Raw genomic sequence first — 14,480 nt, 5'->3', positions numbered from 1 at the left:
CAAGGAAGGATAGTACTGATCTTGAAAGAAGTGCCATGTAAGTCAAGACCCTGCATGGGATGTGCCATCGATAGACAGCTGACATGGCTGACATTGGGAAAACCTACCATTGACTGGAAAGGCTAGGCTAAAAAAATAGCATTGAAGCACTGATCCTAGCAGCACAACAACAAGCATTATGCACCAGATCCACAGAAACAGAGACCTACCATACTAGATAGGACCCAAGGTGCAGACTATGCAGAGAGGCCTCAGAGACAGTCCAACATGTAGTGTTTGGGTATATAACGCAGGCAGAAACAGCATGCTTTAAATGATACAACCAAGTAGTTGGTATTATAAAGTATGTAGGAATATCTGCAGAGTGTATGGACTAGACCAGAGGACCCCAACCTTTTGGGCGCCAGGGACTGGTTACATGAAGAGAGGTTTTTCCACGGACCAGAGGGGGCATGGTTATGTGTGCTGCCTGCATCTCGCGGATCGGGCTTTGCTTGTTTGTGCGGACCAGTTGCTGGCATGTCGGACCAGGGGTTGGGGACCCCTGGGCTAGACCTTCCATAGTCCAAAGGGAGATTCCACAGAGAGTCATGGAGAATAACAAGGCTAAGATCCTGTGGGACTTCCATTACAGGTAGGCAGGTACTGACCAACCAACAGATTTTATGATAGTAGGCAAGGACCAGAAGACAGCAAGTGCCAAGTGACAGCAACATCAGGAAGGAATATGAGAAGCTGGCGAAGTACCAAGGCCTAAAAAGGAACTGGAGAGGATGTGAAAAGTAGAGCATTCAGGTCTGTGACTCTAAGGTTGGAATGGCTCCAACTGATCCCAGGAACAACATCAGAGCTCTCTGTCCACAAGAGTGCAGTGCTAGGAAGTTAAGAGACTGCACAGAACCCTCAAACACCCAGGCCTCTAGCAGAAACACCAGATTTAGGAAGACACAGACCCCATAGCACAAGAAGCAAATTGTTGTACTGCGTATCTTCCAAGTTCCCAATGAAATATTCTAGGAATTGTATCTTTCTTCCAGTACTGAGCAAAATTTATTCTCACTGCTGTAAGCATATATTTATTAAATTATGATATTTCTTATTGATTTTTGCTGAGATTATACCTAATTTAAGAAGTTGTGGTTTCATTTTAAATTTAAATTCTAATTTTCTGCATTGTACATGAATACCTTTCAAATTGCTTTTTTATGGCATTTCCAACTCTTATTACTATATGATATGTTTAGCTTAGATAATATTAATGGAGTTGTGTAGCACTTTGTAGAACATTTTATATCAATTTTCCTTTTAAATTATAACGATGTACATTTTATAGATTTGGTCCATAATTCTTCCCATTGTCATATTGTAAGTATTTCTTTAAAATTTGCATCCATTTTATCATATAGTTTTTAAGTTCTGTTTATCATATCTAACTAAAGTTTACATATGTGCCCTAACAGATGATTTTGATTTGATCAGCTAATTTTGTCTTTTTTCTTAATAGGTCTTCTTTGTTCTGATCCAATTGTTCAATAAAACAGGCATGAATAACACTGCCATTTACACTTCTGTGTTGTGTAAAGCCAGTCAGCATTATGTTCTCTATTTAATTCTAGTTCTGAAAATTGCTTGGATTTTTGTACATTAAGTCTGTAAAGTAGTTTTCCTTGTATCTTTGGAACATTAAAATAAGTCTTCACTAAATTCTCTTGGTTGGTCTTTAGCCAACGTTTCTGAATAATCGTGGGACATCTGTTCTTTTGTTGAATTCATCAGTGCTATCCAGAGCCAAGTTCAGCTACAGGCCCCAATTTACCCCCCTTTTTCCAGTTGAGAGATTTGAGTAAACTACAGATGCTCACTGTTATGCAAACTAATTCATATTCAGCAAGTATGTTATTTTCAAAGAAGCTGTATAATGTGCTTTCCTCTTCAACTGCAAATGAAGAAAGCTGAACCAAATATTTTAGTTCAGTTATTCAAACGCTGGTTCCTTAAGTACAAGTATAAAGGAGGTATTAGTTCTTTAACAGATCACAATAAATTCTAGCATTTTAATAATAATAATAATAATAATAATAATAATAATAATAATAATAATAACAACAACAACAACAACAACAACAACAAAAACAACTGAAGTCAATAATAATAATAATAATAACTAATACTACTACTGCTGAAGTCAAGAAAAAGATTAGAGGTGAATATATCAAGAGAATGAAGAAGATCTTAAAGTCCACTTAATGGAGGAATACCATCAAAGCAATCAATATCTGGGCAATTCCAATCATTAGATACACAGCTGGAATAGTGGCTTGGACTCAAGAGAACTAAAAGCAATGGATAAGAAGACCAGAAAAATAATGACAATGAATCATGCCCTCCATCCTTGCAGCAATATTGACAGACTACCTACCAAGGCAAATAGGTGGGCATGGAATGCTGCAAGTACATCAGATAGTTGAAGAAGGGCTTTGAAAGAATATCTGAAGGACAATGAAAAAGATGCACTGAAGTTAGTATACTGGGAAGGCTTACTGACTACAGGAGAGACTAAGTTGCCTACAAGAAAGACCAAATGAAGAATAGAATGAAAGCATGGGAAGACAAAGCACTACATGGCCAGCACAGCAGGGAAAGCAGATAATAAGACCTGGCAATGGCTAAGTGCAGGAAAGTTGAAGAAAGAGACCAAGGGACTAATTCTGGCTGTACAAGACCAACCTTAAGAATTGAGAAGACAGCAACAGACAGTAAGTGTTGCCTATGCAAAGAAGCCAAAGATAGGTAAGCTGCTACAAGAAGATGGCACAGACTAACTAAAAGCAACAGCATGACAAAGTAGCAACTATGGTGGACTGGAAAATCTGCAAGAAATATCATTTGCCTGCAAGCAAAAACTGGTGAACCATAAAATAGAGAAAGTCATAGAAAATGAAGAAGCTAAATTGATCTGGGACTTTAGAGTTCAAACAGACAGGCACCTGCCACATAACACCCCAGACTTAACAATTGTCATTAAGAAAGACAAAAAAGTCTGAATAATGGATGTGACAGTGCCTGGAGACAGCAGAATAGAAGAGAAAGAACTGGAGAAGATAAAAAAAAATACAAAGACCTACAAATAGAAATTGAACGACTGTGGCAAAAGCAAGCAAAGGTAGTACCAATAGTCATAGGGCCTTGGGTGCAATCCCAAAACAACTGGAGCATCACTTGAACACCATCGGCATTGCCAAATTCACCATCCATCAATTGCAAAAGGCAGCTTTACTTGGAATAGCTCCTGAGTCAGTCCCTGCCCTTTGGAATCATTCTGCCCCAGGCATAAGGTGGACCCCAAACCTGCACACTTTTAGGAGTATGGTCCTGACTCCCACCCCCCGATTTTGGGGTTAGAATGAATTGAGTTCTAGTGGATAAAATTGTAGAGGTTTTCAGTTCTGTCTGTCATTTTATTGTTTACTATGTTTTAATGAGCTATCTATTTTATATTAATCCATTATGGTTTTTGAGTCTGAGTTTGCCTTATCAATGCATGTTTAAATAAAGTAAGATCTTGCAAGATCAGAATACTCAACTCACATCAGCAACCCATTACAGAAACAGATACTTCATTAAAACCAACACTACGGGAAAATGTATTTTGGGTTTTTCCCCCCCCCCTGAACCTTGCACTTTTGGACTAGGGAAAAAGTAGCCCTGAACTTCAGAGGGGTAAGATATTAAAAAGTATATGAAGAAAGAGAACTATTAGAGGAAGTTATAAATAACTATAGCAGAACATTAGCAAAATATTTATATTTATTTATATTTTGCATTTGTAGACTGCCCATTTCCCTCAAAAGGGGACTTTGTGCAGTGTATAGTACAATGTCACATATAAAACGTATATAAAATCAAAGTTAAAATATTGAAGTTAATTTAGGATTAACATTTTTAAAATTATAAAATTATGAAAATTTCAAAAGAAACAAAATACTTCCAAGAAGACAATTTAACCTTGTTAAAATTGGTTAATAAAGATGGAGGGAAGACTCTCATGGTACCAACCATCCCAGGACTGTATTGTCCTTTGTGCCCCCATGCAATGCTGCAAAGCCATGTTTTGAACCCTTTTCAGAAGATCAAGAGAATTGGGGCCCACCTTATCTCTGGGGAGGGGGGGGAGAATATTCCATAGTGCAGGGGCAATGGCACAGAAGCTCTCTTCCTAGACTCCACCAATCAGAATACTTTGACTGATGGGGTCTGCAACATATCTTCCCTGCCTGATTGGGCTGATGTGATGAGGCCGAGCGGGTTCCACAGGTAGCCTGGCCCCATGCCATGTAGGCCATAATCAACACCTTAGATGGACTGGAGGCAAATTGGCACCCAGTGTAAGTTCACGAACAACAGAGTGAATGTGCCATTCTTTGGGCACCCAGTATGGTTTGTGTGGCTGCACTCTGCACCAGTTGAAGCTTCAAGGACAGTCCCATGTAGAGCCTGTTGGAATAGTCCATTCAGGAGATGACCAGGTTATGAGTGACCAAGCTATTTTAGAACAGTGACCAAATTAATATTAGAAAAGCACGTTTAAAGTACTATAGCTATTTGTGAGATAATTTTTTGGGGGGAGGGGAGGGGAGGTTCCTTCAAATCAAGATTGTTTTTTGGTGATAAATCCCTGCAGTTTTCTTGGCAAGATTTCATAAATGGTTTGCCATTGAATTCCTCCTGTGGCTGAGAGTGAGTCACTGGTCCAAGATCATTCAACTGAATTTGTGTCTTAAGGTGGGACTAGACAGTTCAAAGTTACAATGGCAATGAACAAGGAGAGTTCTAGTGGACAAGACTAGAGTTCAAGACGACTAGTCTTCTAAACTGTGGCCACCGCAGCATCCCCAGTCACATGAACATGATTTGGACACTTGGCAACAGACTCGCAATTATGACAGTGACAATGTCCCTCATTTGTGACTTTCCCTATTGGTTTCTGACAAGCAAAGTCAATGGGGAAGTCAGCAGGAAGTCGCAAATAGAGATTTCCTCCCATAGACCGGTACGCTCCCACAGAGTGGGTCTCCTCAGGGTGCCATCGGCCAAACAATGTCGGCTGGCGACCCCCAGGGGGAGGGCCTTCTCTGTGGGTGCCCCCACCCTCTGGAACGAACTACCCCCCGAGATCCGGACGATTCCGGATCTCCTTACTTTCCACCGCGCCCTCAAGACATGGCTTTTCCAGCAAGCGGGCCTGACCTAGGGAGGATTTTACTTAGGGATGATTTTAAGAATAATTTTAATTGGAAATACAGCTTCTAATATTTGGTTTTTAATTTGGTTTTATAGGGGTTTATATTTTTTGTATTTTGTATCTGTACTTGTTTTTAATATGCTGTGCACCACCCTGAGTCCTGCGGGAGAAGGGCGGTATATAAATTAAATTATTATTATTATTATTATTATTATTATTGCACTTAACAACTGTTCAGGATTCACTTAATGATTACAACTGAAACAACCAGAACTACTGTTGTAAGTCAATGCAGTCACATGGCATCATGGCCTTACAACCACGTCAATTAGAGATGTAGTTCCCGGTCCCAATTACTGTTGTTAACTAAGGACTTCTTGTATTGCTATAATTCTTTCAATTTATCATTTCTGGGCTAGTTTTTTTGTGAAAATTTCTTCACATACTAATACTGCTTTGACAGAAACAACAACAGCAGACAGAGAGTGAATTGTCAGTCATGCTTTTTTTTTAAACTACATAGAATAAGTGGAATAAACTAGATTAGATTCCTTATATTTCTTTTATAGAGGCCATTTAAATTAACTGTTTTGTCAGATGAACAGATGTAGCGTAGTACAGAGTACTGTAACTATCTGCCCTGCAGAAGAACTTGTACCACTGTTAAGCTTTGTATGCAGAGGTGGGAGAGAGAATATATACCAATCTCCATATATATGGTTTTTACAATTTAATCTATTACCACAGTATAAGGGGGTTGTGTATGTATGTGCATATAAATTATTTGTTTTTTTATTAAGAAAACTCCGGATGGCTTATAGGGGAAAAAAAGCACCAATACAAAATCCAATAAACTCCCACCCACGGCTTATGACAACAATGGAAACAATCACTTGATGGGCGTCACATCACTCTGGTCTGTTGGCAAAACCATGTCTCCAGGGCTTGGTTTCTACATCTACAATATCTATTTACAGATTAGGACATAAAATACCAAATATTTCCAAACGCACAGTTCTCTTGCTTTTAACCAACATAATTACTTCTAGTAAAATTGTTTTTAATTCGAATTTATTTGGCATATATATAATTTACTGTTCACCAACTTATCAATTACTTGGTTTGGCTTCTTGTATTGGATAATGTAATTCATAAAATTTATAGCATTTTATTTAGTCTTCAAACAGGATATTGAGAATACAATTCAAGGCTGAGTGCAAGATATATTATTCTCCTTCAGTACGAACATAACTAAATCATTAGCAAATGGTCATGCTATTTTTGCTTACACTGTATATTTCCTCTTTTAACATTTCCTGTGTTTGCATGACATTCTGAAAAGAAACTAAGCTATGGTAGAGAACCAAATCTTGCAAAAAAAAAAAATGGAACTAGAATCAATCTGGTTACTCTGAGCTACTTTGTGAAGGCAACAATCACTGGGGTTTGGTCCTATGGCAAATCTGGGGGCAAGCTGTTTCAAACTAGTATCATCTAAAATGTTAACGTTGGAAAAAGGTTATCTGAGCCACACAGTATTACAAATTGTCAAATGAAAATATGTATTATTAATTGACAACCTTTGAATTATTCTGAAATAATCCTATAGTCTTATTGCACCTTTTTCTTCTTTTCCCATGTCCCAAGTTTATCTAAGTTTAAGAAAAAAAAATGTATCCCAAAAATACATAATGTAAGTATATGCTGTGCTTTTTTTAACTTTCTGGTCCTAAATTTTCTGCTTTTGGCCAAATCTACCTGCATATAGTCTTTAATACATATGGGTTCTAAACCAAGAGAGTTATTTACTACTGTTTTGACCTTGTCAGTCACTATGGTTTCCTTTGAAAATATGTTCTGTTTGAGGTAGCTGTTGTGGTATTATAATTAAGTATAGCAGGACTGAAGGACGAATAGCCTTTACTTGTAAAAGTTACTCCATAATGAAATAAAGTAAAATTCCATATTTCTGTATCTACTCCTCGTAATATATTTGGTGATGAATAACAGGGAGACAACTGGCAATATCTGATTAGTCGTGTGACTGCAGTGGTTTCAGTATTTGACGTACATGTATACAATATTAAAAAAATAAAAGCTCCTAACAACTTATCACAGCTTAAAAAAATCAGAAAAAATAAAGTGATCTGGATCATAATTTCTGAGATCTCAAAGGATAAGAAATTATGTGTCTTCACATTATTATTGCCAAAGAAGATGAAGGATAACTATAAGTAAAAACTAAACCAAATTTTCACCCCGACAATGTAGTGGCTAGATATTGCTGATGTTAACAGAAGATATAGTGTATTACTGCAGGGTCCCCAACCCCTGGGGCTATGGCCCATTCAGAACTGGGCCACACAAGTGACAGGCAAGCGTGTGCGTGAAGCTCCATTTGCGCAAGGGGTGGGCACTCGTGTGCGAATGAAGCTCTATTTTGCACAAATGGAACTTCATATGCATGCACAAGTGCCTGCCACTTGTACAAATGGAGCTTCACATGTGCCTGCCGCTCACACGGAACCATTATCCCCCCTCCCCCTTTCAGTCTGCAAAGCCGTATGTTGGGGACAACTGCATTACTGTGTTATGCATAAGATCTTTGCAAAGTTCTAAATCACCTTTTAATTAATCAAGCACAGCTCAATAATTAATTTCTTAATCCTATTTAATATAAAGTCCAAAAGAGGTATTCCCAAACATTGAAGCAGAATGAGGCAAACAATCCTGCTCCACTTTTTCTTCCCATGTTCTATTTCGTTAATGCATGTAACCTACTGAAAATATTCATATTTCTGAATCTCAAGTTTATTGTGGTCTCCATTAATTAGGAAAACTATATCAGGTGAGTTCATTTATATAGTATCAGACTGAAATGATTGCAGTGTTTGGTGGTACTAACAAGCAGGAAAGCATCAAAAGGACCCTTTTTGTGCATAACAGAGAGATTGGAAGCAAGAATTAAAACATTTACTGCTCTTAGAATGCCAGTCTTATTATTGTGTAACTTCATAGGCCTGCTGCTCAACAGCTTACAAGCCTAAAGGGCCTTTGCTCATGTATTTTTATAAGCAGCCACTTAAAGCATAAATTGAAAGAAATTACAAGCACCTCAATAGCAAGTACATAGAAACAATAGTGAGTATTACCCAATAACAGAACTCTGCTCTCAAATGTTACATTGAAATTAGAAGTTTATTTTAGCCTATGGAAAGAGAAAAGAATTAACATCAAAGTTGCTGATTTGAAAGGTTTCATCTGTAAATAACATTACATATATATTTACCCTTGTATAAATTACAATCAAAATTTTGTTAGCATGTTTACAAGTCTGATGTGGAATTTATTCTGAAGTGAAATAGCTCCATCCACTACTTTTAGGAGTAAAGGTCAAGTACAGTATATCCCTTTACTAAGTAAAAGTTACATAGGCTTGACCGTTTCTCTGCAAATATTCCATAGCTAGGAATGCCATCTCTTGTACACAATACAAGCTATTTAAAAAGTATTGCTAGTATAAAGTTGCTTACTGCTCTTTAGTTTTGCAGTTCAAGCTCTACTTCAAATAAAAATGCATACCCTGTCTTGTATTAGTAATTCAACTACAATTTGAAAGTTAATTAAATATTGAAAATTGACTAAAAAAATAAATGATACTTTCCCTACAGTCCCTTGTAGAAACTATTTGCAGTAAAAATTACTGTAGCACAATAATATATACCAGATATGCATTTATATAAGAAAGGCCTATGTGAAAAGATAGGTTTTGTGTCAATTTTATATGCCACTTTGAAAACAATTGAATCTTACAATCTTTTTTGAAGAAGTGCTGCATTTTATGTCTTCTACCTAAAAATGTGTCATTTTAACTGAATGGCATGCACTTCCTGCTTGTAATGAAAATACAATTTATTTATATATCCTAATTTAAACCAACCTCCATGAAATGAGAATATGAGGGCTGAAAAAATGTGAACGTATTAATAATCCAATAGATAACACTTTTTCACTGGTTTCAAACTTCTATTGCCTCAGAGTCTTGTCCCAATTGTGTACTGAGGCAGAACATAGAAATGTGTTCTATCATATATCAATGGAACTATTTTTTCTTATGCTGAAACATTTCCATCATATTTCAGAATAAATTACTAGTTTTACAATTCTTTGAAATATTTAGCCAGTCCAAGAAATATGTGCTTTATAATTAGGATTCAAGTGCAGTCTTACGAGTTCAGCTCTCTATCCAGGAAGTAATAGTGCACCTCAGATACTAATGTTTCTACTTCTGACTTAGTAAGTAGGCATAACTTTCTGAGCTTTAATGTTCAATCCATCAAGTTCTTGTTTGAGAAGTGTATGTGTGTGGATGTTGCATATACATGACATTTGCTCCAGCAAAGTATCCTAATGATAAAAGGGGAATAAATTGATGTATTTATTTATGGGACTGCCCATCTCACATTAAGTGATTCAAGGCAACATACAAGGATTAAAAGTACAAACAACATGACATACAACCTTTGGGATTGAAGGATAACACCCTGGTCACACAAACACAAACCCCAAAACAAAACAAAACAAAAAACAAAAATCCACTAATAGTAATAGACCTCACCTAAACCTCTGACCCTGGGGAAATAGGCAGGATTTCAATGCCTTACTAAAGGCTAACAGGCCATCTGAAGCTCTGATGGGATGCAGGCATTGCTACGAAGAAAGCTACAAGATGACATTGTTTAAGTGAAGGGGCCAGAAATATACCCTCTCCTAGATCTGATGGGAAGAGCAAAGGCGGTTGTCCCCCAAATAGCTTGGTCCCATGCCATGTACAACTTTATAAGTCAGTGGTGGCGAACCTAAGAGCCCTCTCTGTGGGCACGCGCGCTGTTGCCAAAGCCCTGCCTCCCCCACGGCCCCCTCCTCACCAGCAGCCCCCTGGAGAGTCACCCCTCGGCGCGGCCTGCGCGGAGTAGTGCAGCCAAGAACATGGCAGCCAGGCAGCAGGGACAAGACTCCGCTTTCGTGCCCCGGCGTGCACAGATGATGCTGCTGGGTGCGGGTGGAGGGTGTGGCTGCCATGGCACTACAGGGCCGCCTGGGCGATCTGTGGCGGGCCATGGAGGCGGTGGGTGACCCTGTGAGTGGGTGGAGCAGGGGCAGGCGATGGAGCAAGTGGGCAGGGTGGTTTTTGGGCACTCGGTCTCTAAAAGGTTCGCCATCACTGTTATAGGTGATACCTGCACAAGAAGCCTATTAGGAGCCAAAGCAGCTTGTGGAACAGCAGTGTACATGAATGTAACAAGAAATATCCCAAATTGCCCATTCTGGACCAACTGCAACTTCTGAGCGCTCTTCAACACAGCTCTATCTAGAGCAGTGGTCCCCAATCTTTATGGCTTGGCGGCCCGGGGGAGAGGGAAGAGGGAAGAGGCCCACTGCTCAAGTGACCTGGGAGTTGGGGACCCCTGATCTAGAGCATGTTACTGTGATCCAAATGGTAGGTAACTAAGGCATAATTTACCTTGGGATCTAGAAATTCTCTCTTCCTATCCATGACTTCCCTCTCCTCATAGAACACCACTAGTGCTCCACTGAGATGAGGGATACTCTTATTGAGATTTTCATAAACCAAGATAAATGACAAGAAAATAAAGAACTGCCAAATATTGTCTTTATCCTTTCTGGTGGCAGAAGTGTTTGGTGAGCGCAGTACCATTTAAGGAACGCTTTTATTGGGCAGGAAGGAAGATGACTGAATTGAAAATTGAACTGAACTAGCTGAAAATCTGATCTACATTACCACACTTACACTAACAGTAATATAGTCACAAATACTGTATAGATTATTTTTTTAAAAGCTCTATTTCAGATATATCCATTTAAAAACATCTATATCAATATAGATTGCTTTAACTTTTCTTACTGAAAAGAATGTACACAGAATGTACACTACTCAGAGTTATTTGTAATTACCACCACATATAAGCCTAATTTATTTATTGTATGTTTATGTATGTGCATGTCTCTGTGTGGGTGGGTGCGTGCGTACACTAAACTGGATTTCAAAAAAAAAAAAAAGCAACTGCTCAGAATGTAACTAATAAACAACCTGGAGATTTAAAATATATCGCAAGTTAAAGGCAATTTATGTCCTGTTCACTTTCTGAAATACTGAAAATAAGAAGAACTGAATATGTAGAAGAACAACAACACTTTCTGATACTGTGTCATGCAGTTCTTATTACATATGTTTGTCAGAGACAGAGGAAGTGAAAGGGAAGGGAAAGACTATGATGCAAGAAGTTAGCGCAAAGAAGCAATTCATACTTCCAAACTTGGCTGAAAGTCACATGTGCTTTTCTGTGCTCAAGAGTACTAAATTTCTATGCAGGAAGAGGTGGTGGAGGATGTGCAAGGATGAATCTTTTTCCTCTGCTTCCTCTAACATGCTGAGAAAAGCTGTATTCAAAATACATAGTGGGTAACTAGTATATTTACCTTCAAAGCAAGCAGTATATAGCTGAAATGTAGAAAGCACCTCTCTAAAACCATATATACGAATCTCTTGTGAAAATGCCCATACTGAAAAACAGTCAAATATGCTTGAATGTACCATTATAAAAAGTAATCTAAAAGGCAAATATTATCTTGAAATTGTGGAAAGTCACTTTACTTCGAAAACTGTTGTTATTAACAGTAGCCTCATATAGTAGTACTAAGTGTAGGGGTTGCTCCTGCGCCATATGAATAAATCCCACTTTAAAATTTGATGCTCAACACAATTACTCATGTGCAACACTACTGCATTAGGAAACATGCAAATAAAGTATGAAGTACAGCAATGGAATAGAAGCAAAGTAAGGTCAGTAATCAAATTAAACACTAATATAAAGCAAGAGTCATAGAATTAAGCTAAATAAACTAGTAAGAGATACTGCTTAGCTATTTTTGTGTGACTTAAATCAAGTCACAGCAAGAGTTCTGAAACATTAATGTTCTTATTTAAATGGGAGAGAGGAGATTTTATACTGCTAAAACATTCATGAACCACGAAACTGTAGACCAACCTTTCCTAATTAACATTTTCCCATTATGGCTTTAACTCCCCAAAATATCAGCAATGATCAAACCCCTTGAGGAATTTTTGGGTTTAAAAACCATAAATCTGGAGGTACCAAGGTTGGAGAAAGCTGCTTTCCAGTATTCAAGCAATAATTGAAATGGCTTTGCATTATTTTTTCTCTTTATACTCCAAATCCAGTGTAAAATTGCTTAAAAGAAAAAATACAGAGGCTTCCTTTTTCCCAAATTATCTCAGAAGAGGCTCATAAAATCATGAAATGTTTCATTTCTATTTTCACATTTATACATTAAAGGTGTGTTGTTATTGATTTATTTTGCATACTGTTGGTATTGATTTGGATCCAATAATACTCCGTGCAAGTAGAAAATCATTTTCATACATTCCGTGTCGATCAATTCTGCTCTTCTATAACATATCTCAGGTTCTAAATACTTACCCTTATATTATACCTAATTCTACACATATAAGGGAGAGGAATTAGTAGAGCAGGCGTGAACAATTACTTTTCCCAAGGGGCCACATGAGAAGCTGGGACTGTTGTGAAGGCCACCACTGTGGGCTGGACAGGGGGAGTTAAAGAGCTGGATGTGGCCCATAGCCCATAAAGAGCTCTGTAGTACAGAATATGTATAGCTAAACTGTTTAGTTCTTTGTAGTCTGTGAGCTTAGTTATTTTCTTGCAGATGTTACTTTATCCAGGTAGATAATATCATCAGTATGAGAGGGCATATATAAATGGACTTTATCTCCATGTGTCTATTGATTACTGATTTCTCTGAGTACCAAAGTTTCCAGAAATTCACTAACATTATTGGATTTAGATTGATTTATAATGTTAACAGTTTACCAGCTGAAATTGTACCTAAGTCTGTTGCGAAACTGTTACCATACCATTTGAAAGATACAATCAAAAACCTAGGAAGGAAACAAACAGCTTAGCACGTATTCCCCCCTCCCCCAGCAGCCAACACCCAATAAATCAGGAAACAGCACCAGATGAACAACCAGGGAAGAAACAATTCCCTAATAAAGGAACCATCAAGGAGGTAACCATATCCCCACCAAGACTGGCAGGTTAAACCACTATATGTAAAGATTCAAAAAAGCCCAGCCTCCTTTGCACTGATAATGTTACCTAGCTAGGTTATGAAATGTCTGCAAAAAAAGAAAAGAAAAAAGCAGCCCAGCTCAGAAAGCACCAAGATCTGAATGGAGAGGAAATAGGAAGTTTCACTGTGTGATATGTCTGCTGAATATTGGTTATAGGTCAACATTTAAATTCTAAACCCTGCTACAGTTCTGCATCTTGGCTTTATGGAAATTAATTTTACTGTTCTTATCCTTATGTACATCATTACCTACACAATTAAAATTAGTGTTCACCCAAAGTATCTCAATTTCATTTATGAAATATTTTAAATTGTACCATCACAGTAACTACAAAAACATGAAGAGTTATTGTGTCTTACCAGCTGAAATTCTCTGCGTCTGTCATAAGCATGCTGGATACCACTATCTGCCCACAACGCTCTTACTGTTGGAAGGTACTGTAAGAAAGTATGGGTTTGCACCATCCCTTGCACCACTTCTGAACGAGTATCAAAGGCCATCATCTTGTCGCCATTTTTTTGATTAGCAGGATTTCCCCATGGAATATGAAGTTTCTCACGAGCATCCACAAGGACTCTAACACCTTCAACAAAATTGAAACTATGTGTTAGGTTCCAAATACAGTTACATTAATCTTAATAATTGGTTACTCTCAAAACACAAAACATGACCCATGTGTACAGACATATTCACACCAAAAATGTAAGAAACTACATGGAAAAACATATATGCAGACTATAAACAGGTAACAATCCCAAATCCACTATAGTAACCTGAACCAGGTTATATACATCGATTTCCTTTTATTTCACCTGCCCTTGAACATATAATAAATACTACTAAAACTTTTTTAAATAATAAAGAAGTCAATTTCTCAAAGTATGATTATGAATTCTTTCTTTAAATTATGAGTGATGGCTGCTCTAAACCTGAGTTGAAATCTATACATTTAGCATGCTGATTCAAGCAAATTTGTAATCACATTTTATAAATTTTAATTTTCTAGTAAAAGGTTTAGTATCAATCATTATTTATTTCCAT

At 37.6% G+C, this 14,480-nt stretch overlaps 1 protein-coding gene across 1 annotated transcript in view; it reads right to left on the bottom strand.

Moving 5' to 3' along the window:
* GNA13 (G protein subunit alpha 13) overlaps positions 1 to 14,480 on the bottom strand; it is a 31,642-nt gene that overhangs the window by 12,794 nt on the left and 4,368 nt on the right. Inside the window, exon 2 of the mRNA XM_015810366.2 lies at positions 13,799 to 14,022. Within this exon, the coding sequence (XP_015665852.1) occupies positions 13,799 to 14,022 (224 nt within the window). The remainder of the gene's footprint in view (positions 1 to 13,798; positions 14,023 to 14,480) is intronic.

Source organism: Protobothrops mucrosquamatus, unplaced genomic scaffold, assembly GCF_001527695.2.
Source record: "Protobothrops mucrosquamatus isolate PMUCROS unplaced genomic scaffold, P.Mucros_1.0 scaffold9, whole genome shotgun sequence".
Classification (NCBI taxonomy): Eukaryota; Metazoa; Chordata; class Lepidosauria; order Squamata; family Viperidae; genus Protobothrops; species Protobothrops mucrosquamatus.
This window is presented reverse-complemented; position numbering and strand designations above follow the sequence as displayed.